The sequence below is a fragment of the Miniopterus natalensis genome, chromosome 5 (assembly GCF_054644295.1).
Source record: "Miniopterus natalensis isolate mMinNat1 chromosome 5, mMinNat1.hap1, whole genome shotgun sequence".
Classification (NCBI taxonomy): domain Eukaryota; kingdom Metazoa; phylum Chordata; class Mammalia; order Chiroptera; family Miniopteridae; genus Miniopterus; species Miniopterus natalensis.
In genome coordinates, this window is record NC_142085.1 from 11,366,616 (window position 1) to 11,385,918 (window position 19,303).

At 36.7% G+C, this 19,303-nt stretch overlaps 1 protein-coding gene across 1 annotated transcript in view; it reads left to right on the top strand.

Annotated features, from left to right (window-relative positions):
* Positions 1-19,303, top strand: part of ZFAND3 (zinc finger AN1-type containing 3) — a 315,800-nt gene that overhangs the window by 83,203 nt on the left and 213,294 nt on the right. Inside the window, exon 2 of the mRNA XM_087817371.1 lies at positions 5,794-5,834. Within this exon, the coding sequence (XP_087673497.1) occupies positions 5,794-5,834 (41 nt within the window). The remainder of the gene's footprint in view (positions 1-5,793; positions 5,835-19,303) is intronic.

The following is a 19,303-nucleotide window of genomic DNA, read 5'->3' on the forward strand; positions in this document are numbered from 1 at the left end:
GATTCTTTAACATTTGTCTTTTTAATTATGATGTGTCTTAGAGTGGATCACTTTGGGTTCATCTTGATTGGGACTCTGTGCTTCCTGAACTACTTTGACTTTTTCCTTCACCTGGTTTGGGAAGTTTTCTGTCATTATTTATTTATTTGAACAGGTTCTCTGTTTCTTGCTCATGTTCCTTTCCCTCCAGGACTCCTGTGATGTGGATATTATGTTTTATGTCCCAAAGTTCTACCTTATTTTCCAATCACTGGTTTGATTTGATCAGTCTGCTTTTAATTCCCAGGGTATTCCTTATGCCAGATATGGTATTCTTCATTTGTGACTTGTTCTTGTTCATGGTTTCTATTTCCTTTTTCGTGCTGTTCAAGTTCCCACTAAGTTTCTTGCAGTTCTCGCTAAGTTCCTTCAGCATCCTTATAACATTTACTTTGAACTCTATATCTTAAATTGCTTGCCTCCATTGTACCTTGCTCTGTTTTTGGAGTTTCCTTCTTCTTTTAAATTTGGGGGTGGTTTCTTTGTCTCCCCATTTTGTTGTCCCTTTGTATTTGTTTCTATGTGTTAGGGAGAACTGCTATGCTTCCCAGTCTTTGTGGAGTGGCCTTATGTAGTTAGTGTCCTATGGGACCCAGTAGTGCAGTCTCTGTTATCTCCTGAGCTAGATGTTCTAAGAATTTCTCTCGTGTAGGTTATTTTGGGCTGTTGTGATTTGGTCTTGATTGTTGTTGTCCTATTTGTGGGTGAGATCTCCCCTCAGTGTGTCTGACTGTGAGGTTCAAACCCAATCACATTGTGCGAGCTATTGTGCCCATGCTGACAGAATAAAACAAAACACAACAAAACAAAATAAGAAACAAAACAGAAATATCCAAAACATCCCTACAACAACAACAAAACAACCACAAAAGAAGAGGGAATTTGGAAAGAGAAAAGGGAACAAGAATAATAAAAGAAGACAAAAAGCTATGAGAAGAAAAGAAACGGGAAGAAAAAGGAATATGAAATGAAAGAAGGGAGGGAATAAAAATAAGGATAAAGTTTAGGAAAAGGAAAATTATAAAATAATGAAGGGAAAAAATTCTGAAAAGGAAAGGAATGAAGAAAGACAAAAAAATAGAAAGGTAACAGAAAGAATGAGAAGGAAGAAAAACAATAGAATAAGAAAAGGCAGGAAAAAAAGATATTTGAAAGAAAAAAGAGAGACAAAAATAATAAAGCAGGAAAAAAAAAATAATGCAGTAAAAGAGAAAAAAGTGACATGGTGTTTGTCCCGGCAGAGTTTAGTCCCTTTGGATCCCGCTCTTATGTTGACTGAGGCTGACTGTTTTTCCTACTGTTTCTGGGCCTCCCAGGAGGTACTTTCAGTGCTAGCTACTGTCGGAAGCTCTCAATGTTTGGCTCTCAGCAACCTCTTTGAAGCTTCAAGAGAGCCACAGTTAGTGGCTGCCTCCATAGGGCTTGGCCCGATGCTCTATCCACTGAGCCACACTGGGCCAAGGCTAGTGCAGGAATTTAAAACACATAAAACAAGAGGCATATGCTGTGTCCTTGCTGTCTTTGAATTTGGGTATAAAATGTTAAGACACTGCTTATTACAATACCCCAATTGAAATTTAGAATGTTATATTGAAATTTGTTTTTAAAGTAGCCTGACCCATTTTTTTTACATTGTAGAAACTATTCTGGGATATTAACAACTCTTATCTTTTTCGTTGTAATGCTCCCTTAAAAAGAAAACTTTGCAGACATCAGCTGAATTATTTAGAGTGATGTGACAGCTTGGATAGGCTGGATGCACTATTGCAAGCCTTCTTTGTCATTACCACTAGGATGTCATCTGTTTGAACTGGCCCTTTTGTTGTTGCTTGGGGTGAGCAGAGAACTGAAATGTTGAATTTGAGATGTTGAATAGGCAGATATATATAAGTTTGGAGCAAGGTGAAGAGGTTTGAGATGAGGGTGAACATTTGTGAGTTTTTAGTGTATATATTATTTAAAGCCATGGGACTGCATGAGATCCCTAAGCAACAAGTAGAGGTAATAGGGACTGAATCCTGGGACCTCCAGATAAAGTCTTCACGGTGGAGGAGTAGTCAGCAAAGGTGGCTAAAAGGGAGCAGTTAGGTTGGAGGGAAACTGGAGGGTAGGGGCAGTATTGATTCAGGATCTGAGTGACAAGAAAGCAAAAGTAGAGTTTCAAGAAGAATCTGGTTGAATGCTGCTGAGCAAGGGAGTAAGTTGAGGTCAGAGACATAATTGTGTGTGTTAGTTTTCTAAGGCTGCCATAACAAATTTGATGGCTTAAACAACAAATTTATCCTCTTAAAGTTCTGGAGGCTAGAAGTCCAAAGTCTGGCAGGACTGACTTCTCTCTGGGGGAGGAGGGGACTTAGGGGAGAACCCATTCTTTGCCTCTTCCAGCTTCTGGTAGATACCCCAGCATTTCCTGGGTTTGTGACCAATTTCTCCAGTCTCTACCTCTATCTTCTCTGAGTGCCTCTTCTTTGCATCTCTCCAAACTCCCTTTCCGTGTCACAGAAACACTTGTAATGTCATTGAGGACCCACCTGGATAATACAGGGTAAGCTCAGAATCCTTAAAGAATCTGCAAAGACCCTTTTTCCTAAATAAGGTAAATGGGATTAGGATTTGATGTCTTTGTGTGATCATTATTCAACCTACTAAGCCTTGGTTTTAGAAACACGGTAGCCTTTGGAAATCTCAGTAAGAGCAATTTCTTTTCAGCAGTGAGGACACAAGAAAATCATATTTACCTTTCATGTTTGCTGCCACATAGATAACTCTACTGTCTGTCTCAAGACTGTGCATGTTGCCAGACTGGGCATGGCTCAATGGTTGAGCATTGACCTATGATCCAGGAGATCGAGGTTTGATTCTCGGTCAGGGCACATGCCTGGGTTGTGGGCTTGATTCCCATTTGGTGGAGCATGCAGGAGGCAGCTGATCATTGACTCATCATTGATGTTTCTACCTTTCTCTCCCTCTACCTTCCTCTCTCTGAAATCAATAAATACATACTAAAAAAACACACGACTGTGCATGTTGATCGTACTGTTTTTCCACGGGCAATCAGTAGTTGTATGCCTGTGGTTAGCTTCAAGTTTTACATGTTGAACATGAGAAAGGAGCAAAATTCTCAGAAACCTCTGCCCATTTTTTTTTGAGTTCATTGTTGTTCACCTGTGGGATCCAAGTTAGCATTATCAGTGGCCATTATTTCTGTAGCCCAAATCTGGTTTATTTCAGATTTCAGACTTCTCTGTTTTAATAATGCCAGTAGCTGTATTATTTCATTTTAATCTGATTGATAACCATATTGCTGAAAAATTCCTAAGGAAAAAGAGGAATGGATGTCATTTAGGTAATATATAGGTATAGTGGGTATTTTAAGTCCATAAAGTATCTGAAGAGAGAGAAAGGGATGCAGAGAAAAAGGCTATTTTGCCTTTTTTTTTTTTCTTACCAGTGTATACAGATGTTAAAACTAGCATACTTAGTGCTGAGTTGCCCTCAGTTGTTCTTTGTAGGCTTTTCATGATTTCTGCTGGACAGTGGGGAGCAGTGGAGGTGAGAAACAAGTTACTTTTGGCTCTAAGGGCAGTGCGTGGATAAAAGATGGCAGCCACATCTGGAAGAGGCCTGCTTCCCTGGGGGGAGTTCTAGTAACAAAGGAATTCCTTTATTGTCAGATTTTCTGTGAGTTGGAACTGGCAGCCCTGGGTTGCTCTCCCCTGTGTGTATATATTTTTGGAGGGGAGGGCAGGCATACTTTCACCATATGAAAGGCTTCACTTTCTTAGGGAGCTGGCCTGATTACCATAGATTAAATCTTTGGTTGTATGACTATTCTCCCAGGTTATCCCTTTCCTCTGTATTGGAGGCACAGGCCCAAATTTGACATGGTGAAAACAACATAGGCTTTAGAGTTTGGCAAACCAGGTTTATCCACAAAGGTGATCTGTAACCTTTGGTAAGTTATATACCCTCTTGGAGCCTCTGTTCCCTCTTTTGGTGAAGTGGGGTTGAAGGGATCTGGTATCATGCTTACTATATAGTAGGCATGCAAAAAATGTTAGATTCCACTATTAATACATCTTTTTGTCCATTTATTCATTTTAATGCATTTATTGATACTTAAATTTCCTGACTTCCTTTGTTGTCTTTATATTAAGCAGAGTCTTAAAGAAAGATTCACCTGTTAACATACCCTTTCCTTTGGGAAAGAGAAATAATGACCATTCCCCACCCCCCAATTTTGTCACCCTATGATGATTACTAACCATTAGGCTCCAGTACATTGGAATACAATCATAGTCATCAGGGAATACTTCCTGAGGAAGGCTTTCATTTAATTATACAATTTACTACGGAGGCAGAAGGAAGTTGGTTTATTTCAATTGTAGGAGCAGCTCTGGGCGAAGACTACAGTATTGGGAAGGGAGTTGCTGAGGAATGAGGCTGTAAATAGGTCACCTTATCCAACATAGAGTATTCCAGGAGTCTTTTGGAAGAAAGCTGTAGGAATGCTTCTAGTGCTTGGGAGAAAATCAGAAAGGGGAACAGCAATGAGAACTTAAGAGGCAAGTTATTGATTGCCTGCCATGTTGTGCCTGGGCTGCTGTGTGGTGCCAGGTGCTGTGCTGTGTTGTGAACAGAGGATGGCAGGATGGCCTTTGGAGTTGGCTCAATACTGCGGTCACATACTTCTGCACTTCTCCAGCTGTGTGACCTTGGGCACACTGCTCACCTGTCAAATGGGCATGAGACTCTATGTCCTTGATTTCCTAAGACCTCTCAATTTAAGACGCCTTGGAGGAGGTGGTGGGAATATTTTCTCATTAAATCAGTTATCCCTTGTAGCCAGTTGTATGATGTTTCATGGTGGTTGTACAAATGTTAATGTGATTTTTAAAAAAAGTGCATTTAGAAGCAAAGCAATATGGTAATACACATCCCAGGGATGTTGGGAAGATTATTAAAACAATGCATGTTAGCCCTGGCCAGTTTTGCTCAGTGGTTAGAGCATCGGCCTGCAAACTGAAGGGTCTCAGGTTTGATTCCTGGTCAAGGGTATGTACCTCAGTTGCAGGTTTGATTCCCAGCCCCAGTTGGGGTGCATGTGGGAGGCAACCAATAGATGTGCCTCTCTCATCGATGTTTCTCTCTCTTCTCCCTCCCTCCCTTCCACTCTCTCTGATAAGCAATGGAAAAATACCCTCAGGTAAGGATTAAAAAAAAAAAGATAATGTTTGTTAAATGCCCATCCAAGTTATTTTTTAGGGACTAGTAGCTATTACTAACAGAAGAAAGGACACGAAAGATAATTTGGGAACATCTGAACAAAGAATTTTAAACAAGGTCATAATGTGACCAGGATCTTGAAATAGGACTAGAATGAGGGGAAAGAAGACAAGATAAAAATTTAAGTAATATGGAGATAAATTAATTTGTATATTATGAGGAAGTTTTATCCCTTTACATACTAAGTTTACATGGTTTCTAGTGATAACTTTGTGGTATATGTTCCAGTGTGAACAGTGGGAATGTGGTAATCCATGTGCGAGAAATGGACTCTGGTGTCATCTTAAGCTGGTAATCACAAAAAATAATGCATTGGATAACTCACAAATAAAAAGCATTGTGTTTTGTTTGTTTTTCTTTTGTTGTGGGGGTGGTGTGGCTGGTTGGGAATTTATTATTAGCTTATTAGTTCAGTTGCCTGGCCAGTGATACTGAATTTTTAGCTCTTCTTTCTTTTTTTTGCCTCAGGTCCAGCAAGACTATGAACCTCTGTTCCAAATGCTTTGCTGGTAAGTGCAGAAAATAATTTTTTATTTACTTTTATTTTTCTTCTTTTGGTGATTCTTAAGACTATATAAATCATCTGGCCCTCTTTTGGGTTTATGCATGGGGCTATGTTTCTTTGCTTGTGTGTGAAAGCAGTTTCTCTTCACCGAGGTGCTTTATATATTTGCATATATATTGAAATAATCTTCCCAAGTGAAATGAAATGTTATGTGTACTTGCACCAACCAGACTTGCCTCAATGTACAGTTGTTGGTGTATAGTGGAATAAAAACTCGTGTTATAGTAGGGTAATATATGTTCATGTTTGATCTTAAAAGATTAATGGTGAATGTTGCCTTCACCAATGAGAATGCAAGAGAAAGAATATTTTCATGTTGGAGTCAGGGAGACAATCATGATGAATTAGCCCTTTGTAATCCAATCCCTCATTGAAATGACCTTGCATAAGTCACTTAATTTAATCTCTTTGGGCCTTAGATTCACCATTTGCAACATGAAGAGTTGGGGCTTGATATTCGCCAGGTGCTCTTTAGGGCCCCAAATGCTGATTGGTTGACTCCTTGAATTATGATTTCTTCATGAAGTTGAAGCCTTCATATTTCTTTTTTTCTTTTTTTAAAGAACTTTATATCTAAATGATTTTATATAAAGTAACTAAGTCTTTACTAGTTGAGATATGTTCAGTGTTCCTTCCTTCCTTTTTTTTTTTATCTTCACCACAGGGTATTTTGTCCATTGCGTTTTCAGAGAGAGTGAAGGAGAGAGAGAGCGAGAAACAGATAGACACACAAACATTCGATGTGAGAGAGACACATAAATTGATTGCCTCCTGCATGTGCTCCAACTGGGGCTGGGGATCAAACCTCAACTGAGGCACATGCCCTTGACTGGAGTCTAACCCGCGATCCTTCATTCCACGGGCTGAATCAAAACGGCTAGGGCTAATGTTCCTTCTTAATTTATTTTTGTCAAAGATAATAGATAAAGCCAGACAGTAGTTAAAGTGTTAAGGACAAATCTTAATAAGTAATGTACCTCTACAATAGAGGGTCCTGTGTGAACTTAACTCAACTTGGATTTGTGTAGAGGGACTGGGCATTTTAAAAGGAGAGTGAGGGAGTAGGTAGGACTTGCTATCTTCGCTCAGTAGAGTCAGGGATGTGGCAAATTACAAAGGGTTGGTCAGCATAAATGATAAGGTGGGCTGTGCCTCATCTGACAACCAGAGAAATCAGGATTCTATCCTACAGAGACTGAGAGACTGAGGCCCTCTCCTTCCTAATGATTACCTTTTAAAGGAATGGCTTTCATGTCCTTGAGCAAAAACTCCAGAGCTGTAGGAGATACTTACACATCTCAAAGGGACAGAGGAAGGATTCACAATTGTAAACTCTTTTTAGTAAGTGCTTTATGATAGGGTGTTCAGGGGCCTATAGTAGGTGTTGGCTATAACAGACCTTAAATTCTTTTGGCAACTTTGAGCTTTCCTAGGCTGGCACTTAAAGAGGGGCTAGGGTAAACCTAGGGATGGGGCCTTGAGCTGTTAGAAACTGTGTTTGTTTAAATCTTTTAATGTTGGGGGAGAGGAGTGGATAAAATCATTTGTGATAAGAGTCTATAGTTTTTATAGGCCACGGTGGAGGCCTAGTTGAGATGAGGGCCCAGAGGAGCCTGGCTAGAGTGTGGTAAAGGGGACAGTCTTTGTCAATTTTTATCTTTTATTCATTATGCTGTTTGACCGCGGAAATGATCATAGTGTAAGCCTTAGACCTTTGCATTTATGCCTAAACTAGGGGATAAGTGGGAAGGAGTTGAGAGGGCTGGGGAAGCTGGCAGTTTGTATCTGTTAAAAGTTTAGAATTTGTCAAATACTTACTGTTTTTAAAAGGAAAAATATTGGTAAGTTTGGTTTTTATCCAACCTTCTGCCATGTTAAACAAATGTATTTTGCTTTTCTTACTCTTCATATCTTCAGTTACAAGTATGAAGAGATACTTCCTCACTGATGAGAGTTTATAGTAAAATGAAGCCATAAGACAAAATGTATATTAGATTGTATGACTCTCCATGTAGTGCTAGCTCCCCCTTATAATTCAGTAAAATGTAGCTTTGGGGGAAGGCCAGAAACCTTTGAGTAAGCTGGCTCAGATCAAATACTCAGAGAACTGTCTCATGTCCCTAATTAAATAAAAAGTTTAAAAAGTTATCAGTGAAGGCAGTTCAGCCATGATTTTGTGGTTTTTTAGACTTGTAAACAGTTTTATTTTCTATGGTTATAATTTATTTTCTCTCTGGTGATCTATATCCATTTACTCGATACACAACTTTGTCATTTTTGCTTTTAAAAATATTAAGATGATATTTTCAAGTGTGTAAAGAAAATACTCTCCTTTTCTGTCCTCTTTATCTTTACCTCTATATTCCTAATTTTGCCATCATTTGAAGGGAATAACTAGTAACATCCTGCTTGCTGAAATGGCATTTGGTCTTCTTTTTAAAATTCAAAAGAAAAAAGATCATTGAACTTTAAAGATACACTTGTGAATTTTGTTCATGTGTGAAGATAGATTATAGAAATGCATTAGTGTAGCAGAGGCATGAGATGTATAAGACAACATGGAGATTATTTTGGCCAAAGCTACTGTGATTTTAAATACTCTTTAAAAGTATATCTTAAAGTGTACAGTGTACTTTTGGAAGATGGCAAAATCACTTTAAAAATAGCTATTGTGTATCATTAGGTTATTTAGAGATTTTTCAAGGTTCCTTTTCAAAATAAATCTTTGTGGTGAAAAAGTGAATTTGTTATAACTTGTTTACATAAAATCGAATGAAATTAGTAAAAACATATTTAAAGTCTTGTTGAGAGAAGGGGTACTAAGATAGGAACTGTGAGTGCTAGTTTAAAGTTAGCTTTGATAACTGTTTACCTCTGATGAAGTATTCTGCCAAATGGTGAGCACACATTCCCAATAACTATCATCACTTAGATATTTTTCCTTTTTTTTTCATCTTCACCTGAGGATGTTTTTTCCATTGCTTTTCAGAGAGAATGGAAGGGAGGGAGGGAGGGAGGGAGGGAGGGAGAGAGAGAGAGAGAGAAACATCGATGTGAGAGAGACACATTGATTGGTTGCCTTCTGCGCGTGCCCAGACCAGGGCCAGGGAGTGTACCTGAAACTGAGATATGTGCCCTTGGCTGGAATTGAACCTTGGACCCTTCAGTCCACAGGCCAACACTCAAAGCAGCTAGGGCTTTCCTTTTTCAATAAAAGATTTCTGGGCTGTTTGAAGTCAGAGGAAGGGAAGGAAATGAGTATATGGAAAGTGAGAGTTACTAAAACATTGAAAACTTAGTTGGTTAATTATATACCAAATAATAGTGTTTCTCTATATTGTCAGAATAAGAATGTATGTGTCAGCCATTTGCATTTACCTAAAAGAGCACTCAACCCGGCTGAATTTGCTATTCCTACAGGTTTGCAGCTCAACTAAAATTTCTCGCTTTTTAAAAAATATATATTTTTTGATATTTAGAGGGAGAGGAAGGGAGAGGGATAAAGAGAGAGAAACATCGATGAGAGAGAAACATCATCACTTGGCTGCTTCCTGCATTCCCCCTATTGGGGATGGAGCCCAGGGCATGTGCCCTGAGCAGGAGGAATAGAGCCAGCAACCTCTTGGTTCTTGGGTCGAAGCTCAACTGCTGAGCCACATCAGCCAGGCTGTTTTTACTTTTTGACAACCCTTATCTTGAACCCTGGTTTGGCTTGGCTGAAATTACTTAAGACCATTTGGAGCTTTTTTCCACAAATGTGTAATATTCTTCTTTCTTGGCCTTAAAGGGCTTTGACCTGTAGACTCTTATAACTTATGATTTTCTGTGCTAGGATCACTAGGACATTTAAAGGAAGTATTCTGGGGAAGCTCTAAGAAAAGATTGACGCTAGTGTTATGATTTTAGGTACAATGGACTTAAAATGCTCTTCTGGATTCTCTTTATCTCAGGTTATTATTTATTTAATTTAAAAAAAATACAAATTAAACAGGCAAGATTTTCTTTTACCATACTATACATACTTGCAGTGTATTCTGATAATTTTCTATTGTACTCAATTTTTTAAAATGCTAATCATGACCCATTAAATTGATTTCTCTACCCCCTAATGAATCCCAACACCCACAGTTTGAAAAACTGCATTAGAAAGTAGTGTTTCAACCAATAAATGTTTGTTCATTGTAACATAACAACCATGTCATGAAATTTTGTTTTCTATTACCATAGGCATTTACTGATTCTTTTAGTAAAGTCCTACAAACAATGATATAAAAATGATTAATGAAAGAAAGAATAGTATGACAAGTAGACTTATTCCCAAGGGGATAGAAAAGCCACAACTAGACAAAAGACACACAAAATCCTTAGCTTTAAAAATAGGAAAGGTTTTTGGCAAGATCAGTTGATAACTTATGTTCAAGGGTGTTTACATGCCATCATTTTCAATAGTTTAGACATTCTTTCCATAACTTCAAATAAACTGTAAATCTGTTAAACAAATCCTTTCTTTAGGGATAGTATAAAAGTAATTAACGCTCTTAACTGGGAAGGATAATATATCAAAACTCAAAGATGGGAGAAGAATCCCTACTCAAGCACTGCAGGTATTCCTGCTTCTGCTCATAGAATAAATAGTCTTAGTTTTAAGAGATACCCACATTTCCAAACAAATATACAGAATTGTGATTTGAGGAAGAAAAATACAGAACATATGAAAGGAGGATTGATGGGGAAGGCAGAAAAACAGCAAAACAGGAATGGAAAAAATACGGGGTGGAGCAAAAGAAGTTTACAGTTGTAAGTATTTGAAATGCAGAGTTTATTCTTGTATTGTTATTTATTGTATTAGGTTACATATGAACAACTGTAAACCTACTTTTGCCCCCCACCCTGTATATTACTGTGGAGTATGGTTTAAAAAGTTTGAAAACCACTCAATTGCCGAAATTCATTGGAAAGTTATTGTGTTATACGGGGTTTCATTTTCTTTGCAAAAAGTAGGGCATCTTTCTTCTTTTGATCTCTAGGCAAGGGGTTAACCTGTTGATTTCTTGTGACCTTTCTGAGCTCTTGACTAGTTTGGATTACATGATTTTGTGTGTGAAAGTATAAACTAAACCTGATTGCTGTTAAAATGTACATGAAAAATCAAGCATAGCATCTAAAGAGTAATCCTGTCTCTTACAAAGGTGGAAATGATATTGCCTGTGGTATTATTTTCTGTTTGTATGCCAACTCATTTTAGATACTGACTGGTCTTTGATACTTAGGGACATCTAGTACCGAATTCACAATGACCTCTTGTACTGACTTATTGAAGCCCAGCTATCATTAAAATAGTGCTTTTCACAAAATGGTTTTGATAAATAAAAGTGTGGATGACTTAACACCAAACGGGAGATCACAAGTGGGAAAGGCAGAAACTTTTTTTTTTTTTTTTTTAATATATCTTTATTGATTTCAGCGAGAGGAAAGGAGAGGGAGAGAGAGAGACAGAAACATCAATGATGAGAGAGTCATTGATCGAGCCCGCAACCCAGGCATGTGCCCTGACTGGGAATCAAACCCCGATTGCCTGGATCCCAGGTCGACGCTCAACCACTGAGCCACTCCTGGCCGGGCGGCAGAAACATTTTTTAAAAAAATTTATCGTTTTGGTTGAAAGTATTACACATTCCCCCCCCCATTGGCCCCCTCCTCCCCACTCTCACTCACTCCCCAGGACTTCACTGCACTACTGACTGTATCCATGGGTTATGCATATAAGTTCTTTGGTTAATCTCTTCCTGCCCCGCTTCCCCCTTCTCTCTGAGAATTGTCAGTCTGGATCTATTTTGTCAGTTTCTTTTGTTCATTAGATTCCACATATATGTGAGATCATGTGATATTTGTCTTTCTCTAACTGGCTTATTTTGCTTAGCATAATAACTCTCCAGGTCTTTCCATGTTGTCTCAAAGGGTAAGAGATCCTTCTTTTTTATAGCTGCATAGTATTCCGTGGTGTAAATGTACCATGTCTTTTTTATCCACTCATCTACTCATGGACACTTGGGCTGTTTCCAGATCATAGCTATTGTAAATAATACTGCTATGAACTTAGGGGTGCATAAGGTCTTTCTGATTGGTGTCTCAGGCTTCTTAGGATATAGTCCAAGAAGTGGGATCACTGGGTCAAATGGCAGTTCCATTTTTAATTTTTTGAACTCCACACTGTTTTCCATAGTGGTTGTACCAGTCCCCACTCCCACCAACAGTGTACTAGGGTGGGTTCCCTTTTCTCCACATCCTCGCCAGAACTTGTTATTTGTTGATTTATTGATGGTAGCCATTCTGGCAGGTGTGAGATGGTACCTCTTTTTAATTTGCATTTCTCTGATGATTAGTGAGTTTGAGCATTTTTTCATAAGTCTCTTGACCATTTGTATGTCCTCTTTGGAGAAGTGTCTATTTAGGTACTTTTCCTGTTTTTTAATTGGATTGTTTGTCTTCTTTTGTTGAGTTATATGAGTACTTTATATATTTTGGAAATTAACCTCTTATCAGATGTATCATTGGCAAATATGTTCTCCCATACAGTAGGTTCCCTTTTCATTTTGATGCTGGTTTCTTTTGCTGTGCAGAATCTTTTTATTTTGGTGTACCATTTGTTATTTTTAGTTCCATTTGTTTAGTTTTTTCTTTGTTTCACTTGCCCTGGGCATTGCATCAGTGAAAATTCTGCTATGTGAGATGTTTGATATTTTGCTGCCTGTTTTCTTTTAGGATTTTTATGGTTTCACGACTTACATTTAAGTTTTTTTTTTAATCCATTTTGAGTTTATTTTTGTGTATGGTGTAAGCTGGTGGTCTAGTTTAATTTTTTTCATGTACCTATCCAATTATCCCAACACCATTAATTGAAGAGACTGTCTTTACTCCATTTTATGCTCTTGCATCCTATGTCAAATATTAATTGACAATAATGACTTGGCTTGATTTCTGAATTCTCTGTTCTGTTCCATTGATCTGTTTTGCCTGTTTTTGTGCCAGTACCAGGCTGTTTTGATTATAGTGGCTTTGTAATATAGCTTGATATCTGGTATTGTGATTCCTCCAACTTTGTTCTTTCTCAAGATTGCCATGGCTATTCAGAGTCTTTTTTGGTTCCATATAAAGTTTTGGAGTATTTGTTCTAGATCTGTGAAATATGCTGTTGGTATTTTAATAGGGATTGCATTGAATCTATAGATTGCTTTGGCTAGTAGAGACATTTTAATGATTTAATTCTACCAATCCATGAACATGGTCTATTCTTCCACTTGTTTATATCTTCTTGTATCTCTTTTTTCAATGTTTTCTGTGTACAAGTCTTTTATCTCCTTGGTTAAATTTATTCCCAAGTGTCTTAATTTTTTTTTTTTTTTTTACAGTGGTAAATGGGTTTGATTTTTTAGTTTAATCTTCCTGAGAGTTCATTATTGGTGTATAAAAATGCCATTGATTTCTGGGTGTTAGTTTTGTACCTGCTACATTGCTGAATTCATTTATTAAATCTTGTAATTTTTGGTGGAATCTTTAGGGTTCTCTATGTACCGTATCATGTCATCTGTGAATAATGACAGTTTTACTTCCTCCTTTCCAGTTTGGATGCCTTTTATTTTTTTTTCTTCCTGTGTGATTGCTGTGGCTAGGACTTCCAGTCCTTTGTTGAATAAAAATAGTGAAATTGGACACCTCTGTCTTGTTCCTGTTCTTAGGGGAAATGATTTTAGTTTTTGCCCATTGAGTATGATGTTGGCTATAGTTTTGTCATATATGGCCTTTATGTCATATATGGAAGGTAGAAATTTTTAAAGAACTGACTGAAGTAACAGCTTCTGCACTGTGACATTGTCTTCACCACCCTTAGATGTGCTTGCTGTGCTTGCTGGGCGACAGAGGAGTCTAGTGGCTACGAAATAGTTATATTCGATAGACTTAATACTTTAGAAGGGAGTGAGCCTGCAGATATTTCCCAAGGGATGGAAGATTCTTTCAGTAGCACCGATGACAGATCCTTAGCAGAAGAAAAACTTACCATGTGCTCACTGTAAAAAGAACCGGTTGATCTTGTGGACTTTTAGATAACAGCATGTATTTAATTTTTAATAGCTTTCAATAATTTCTTTAAAAAACTAACACTGAAATGCCTATTAGTTATAAACTATGACAAAGGTACAGTTTGTGTAGACATGATTTGAATGTATTGTTTTATTTAAGACTAACTTTTAAGAGACTCGCAATTCCATGATTCACGTCAAATTGGATATGTAAAGGAGAGTCAATTATTCACAGTGCAAGAAGCTTCTTTTTTCTTTTACTTAAAGAATTGTTTCTTTAAAGAGGAATACTTTTAATGCTATATTGATTTACAGAAAAGGATAAGACTAGAAGAACTAAAGTGTAAGGGGTCTCTTTTCAGTTGAAGATTAATTACAAATGCAGGTAAAGAATCTCTTAAATTATAAGGTAACGGAAATTAGTTTCAATGTAATTTTTCAAATATGTGTATTTCTTAGTGGGAAAATAGTTAAGCTTACCGTTGTTTCCTACCTACTAATGCCTGTGCCTCATTGTTGATGAAGAATATTGCAACAAAGAAGGAAAATGATACACATCATATAGGAAGCATATTCTAGTATGACTTTACAGTTGTGTACTTAGTTTTGTAAGAATCTGTTTTCAGGTACCTATTCAAATGAATAATCTTAGATGCTGGCTTCTGTTATTTAATTTAGGGGAAAATACTCTTGTAATTAATATATTTCTGTTACTAGCCTTTGTCAGCTGAGAGAAAACTTAATTCTGTATAGAATTTCATTTCCATTTTTATTATTTCTTGATATTGTCATATAGTTATTGTTTTAAATTCAAAATGAGCTTCAAGGATGCTGTAAGGGATTGAAATAGCCAGTATTAATGTAGGATTTTATTTTCCCCTTTGCTGCATACTTTGTATCCAATCTGAAATTACCGGGCTTATTCATTGCTTTCAAATTTTCTATCTAAATCCAAAATGTTAATTGAATAATAGAGCTGCATAATTTATTCTCTTAACATTAGTTTGAGATTTTTCTTTTTCCTTTAAAAAATAGCATAGCGACATTAATTAAATGCTGATTGAGAAGACTACAAAGCAGTATGTGTAGCATCCTGTTTTAATTAGACAGCACATAGTTTATATGTATGTAGTTCCATGGGATAAAGCTGGAAGAAGGTACATGAAAAATTTAATTTTGGTAGTCTCAGAGTTGGAGTATTTGGAGGAGATTTTAATTTTAATTAAGTTTGATTTTGTTTGTTTATATCAGCAATTTTCAGCCATATGCCACAGAATATTTTAAAACATGCACACCTGACTATTTAGTTAGAGGCACTGACCTCTTTTCCCTTAGATTGTCAAATAAAAAAAATGACAACAGCCAACACAACAATAGCTGTTTGGTGTGAATGAATCAAAATTACAGCTATTTTTTTTCAGATCAGGAAAAAATGTAATATATTTTTTGGTGTGCTGCAGAATTTTAGTATTAGTTTATGTGTGCCATGAGATGAAAAATGTTGAAAATTGCTGGTTTATATGCTCAGAATTCTGTTAATGCAATTGTAAAAATTTAAAAAATTTAAAAAGCAAAGTTTATTGTATTTATGTTTGACAGACTCCAAAGTGATTAGTTTTTTTCTGGAATGAGCAAAATAAAGTTGGCTGTAGTTTGCAGCATAGGAGATCTAAATGTTGACATCCAAGGTAATTAATACAGTAATGCTTGGTATAGGGTGTAACGGTAAGTAAACCAAATGAAAACATTTTTCTTTAAGGTGACTTGAGTTTTGTGAGTGAATTTCCAGAACAGGGTAGCAAATTCCTATTTCATAGCAGGTAAATTAAAACATTTTTGCAAGAACCCGCAGCTCTTGTTGCTTGGAGTTACACTCTAATCTCTTTTCTGCTTTTATTCCCTGTTAGAAATTAAGAAGTGGCCTTATTCCTATAACTTTTGAAAGGGACAAATTATAGGTTACAGCTGAATTTTGAGGATCTGCAGTAAGAGGAACAGAGTGAATCTGAAATTTTTAAGTACTTCTCGTTATGCCTGTTGCCTTTTAGAAATTGTGGGAACTCTGTGCCCATCAGGGAAATAGTATAAATATTACCCACTCCAATTAGTTATTTTATAGCATGGTGTGGTTTGGGCAGGATAGTAGAACCAGTATACTTCTCATACCTTGATTTTTCAAACCACCTTTTCCCCAAAGAAAGGCAGATGCTGCTTTTATAATGAAGCATTTGAACTAGGGTATGCCTGTCTTTTGTAATTCTGTTGACTTGATTACTGTTGTAGACTCTTTAATTTTCCTAAAGCTGAAAGTCCAAGAAAGATTTCCCAAGTATAACACACTTTGATTATGTATTTGTTGAAAAGAGTTCAGCTTGTCAAATTCTCTCAATTATTTTGTTGTCCATTGGGGGATATTTGTCTGCTATGGGTGTCTGAAAAATCAGAATATTACAGAGAGCAACGTAGTGAACACCCACAAGCCAACCCAGAATTAACAAGTACTAACATTTTTGCCTTTTCCTCCTCTTTGTAACATATTTTTAAAAAGAACTAAAATGTCATAGTTTTCTTTTACCTCAGTTACCCTTTTTCCACTTCAAAGACAACCACTGTCCTCCTATCCTTGTACGTACACTTTTTTTATGAATGGTATTCATGTAAATAACATACGATTCTGTTTTAAAAATGTGTAAGTAGTATGGTGCACCAGTCATTTTACAATGTGCATTCTCTTTAAATAATGCTTTTAGAAACCAATCATGATGACACATGTTGCTTTATTTAATTATAACTGTTAAATAATTCCATTATAATTAATGGCCTAAATCAGTCTCAGTTTATGATTTTTGTACTAGTGGATATATATAATAACATCGTTTGGTATCCCTCAGTGTGGTTGATGAATTACTAGTCCCCCTCACTATACTATGTCCCAATTTATCTCGTCCCCTGTTGATGGACATATAAGTTCTTTTTACCTACTGTTTTTGTATCACAATTGCAACCTCATGTTTTCTCTATTTTTTAAAAATTAACACTTGTTTGAATGTATTAATACTGTTTCTGTATTAGAAACCCTATTTGTGGGATAGCTTTCTTGTTTTCAAATGAAAGCAAGACAAGGGCAGCAAGGCCTTAACTGATTAGCAAAGCTGAACTCTGGCAGCCCTTTTGGACCCCTTAGTCTGTAGCAGTTTGCTGTCTTACTTAATAAACATCCTTACATTGTGTGGCTAATTGTTATGCTAGTCAAGATAAATGAAGCAGTGTGTTGAAGATGTTATGGAAATTATGTTAAAAATAATTGTTACACTTCTAATGGGAAACAAAATGCTCAGTGTTGTAAGTAGCAGAAAGATAGCTCCTTTTAAGCTTTAAGTAGAAAAATTGTGACCATGTGCCAGTATTTTAGGTGAAAAGGAAGAATAATAGTCACTGGGTCTTTTAAGATACTTTGTCATTTGGCTTTATTTCTATTCACATGTTGGTTTGAAGCTGTGGTGTCTATGCTGGTGCATGGGATTGTCCATTGAGGCATCAAGAGAGAATCTTAGAATTTCTACTTACATTTATTTTTATCATCCTTTATATTGTTAGTTTTTATAATGTACATAATCTAATTGGTATTGGTTTCCTAGAGTTGCCATATAAATTACCACACATTTGGTGACTTAACAGAAATTTATTCTCTTACGGTTCTGGAGGCCGGAAATCTGAAATCAGAGTGTCAGCAAGCAGGGCTGGTTTCTTCTGGAAGTTCTGAGAGAGAATCTGTTCCTTCCCTTTCCTTGGCATTCCTTGGCTTGTAGACATTACTCAGCGCTCTACCTTTATCTTCACATGCCCTTCTAGCCTGTGTCTCTGTCTTTCCCTCTGTCTTTTCTAAGGACAAGTTCAATGGATTTAGGGTCTACCTTTATGTAGGATGATCGTATCTTGAAATCCTTAATTACATTTGCAAAGGTCCTTTTTCCAAATAAGATTACATCCACAGGTTCCAGGTGGCCTTTTTTTGAGGGGTTCGGGGGGGGGGCTGTGAGGATGGGTCACACCATTCAGTACACCGCAGGAGTATATAATTATTTTTTAAACCAGATACATAAGAGGTATGTGCTCAAATTTTATACTAATGTATCTCTACCAGAGAAGTGTAGAGACCCCTAGTTCTGAGACCCGCATGTGTTAGATGAGGTTGGCCCTTTTGCATTTAATAAGGCACCTTCTATGACATGAAAAGTGATATGAATATACGGCTAATATTTGCTATGTTTCATATTCTCAGCAGACTAATGCAAACTAAATTAGAATGATCAGACTCAGGTTTATGGACTTCCTTTTGGGCTTGGCAGGAATATGGATAACTATCAGATACACTTAGGAAAGCACCATGAGACTTTTTATGTGTTTCAGTGGCCTTGACTCCACCATGCTACAGATACTTAGAGTATTCTTGGTCTGGCTTTTGCCTTTGTTCCTGTGTTTGGGGTGGTACAGTGAGGTTGCTTTTTGACACTTTTCCTGGTTATAACCCCCTTGCACTTAATTCTTCGTCTGTAGTAGAAATGGTGGGTAAAATGATAGAGCTTTATTTTTCAGACCATTAATGTATAACTAAAATGTGATCTTTAACTTACAAAATTTTCTTTCAGTTAAAAGTCTCACTGCTCTCTGGTTCCTAGTGTGTAAACTAGAGCTAGCTGTATGTTAACAATCATTTAAAAAAATTTTTTTTTAAATTTACTTTTAGATTAAATATTGGATATAGAGAAGAAAAAAACACCTTACCCTAAGACATCTGGTTAGGAGAAAAATAACAAGGCTACGTAATCTTAAAAGAGGAATACCATAAAAACGATACATAAAATAGAAGTGGGACAAAAATTAATGTTTGTGAAAAAGGGTGGAGGAAGGCAGGGACAAATATCTATGCTTTTAAAAAGGTGATAAAATTCCTGAGATGAAATACTTGCAATAATAACTAAGATTTTTACAGCTCTTTTATAATTTAAATCTATTTTGAACAATATTTCTCTCAATTTGATCCTCACAATTGGTGATTTTGTATCTCCCTATGTCATTTGAGGAAACTATGGCCTAAGTGGATTAAATAACATTCCAAACATTAAATAAATTGTAAAGCAAAAAAACTGAAATTTGATATTAGGTGTTTAGACTAATTCAAATCTCCCACTGTTCGATATTGTTAGGAGTGAAAGTAGTAGGTTTAGATGGAATTGTACTGTAGTAAAACCCCTGTGAGGATGTAGCAGTAGCATCGTTTTGCATTTGTGTGTAGGATAGGGTTATACATTTTTCCTGTACATTCTTTTAATTC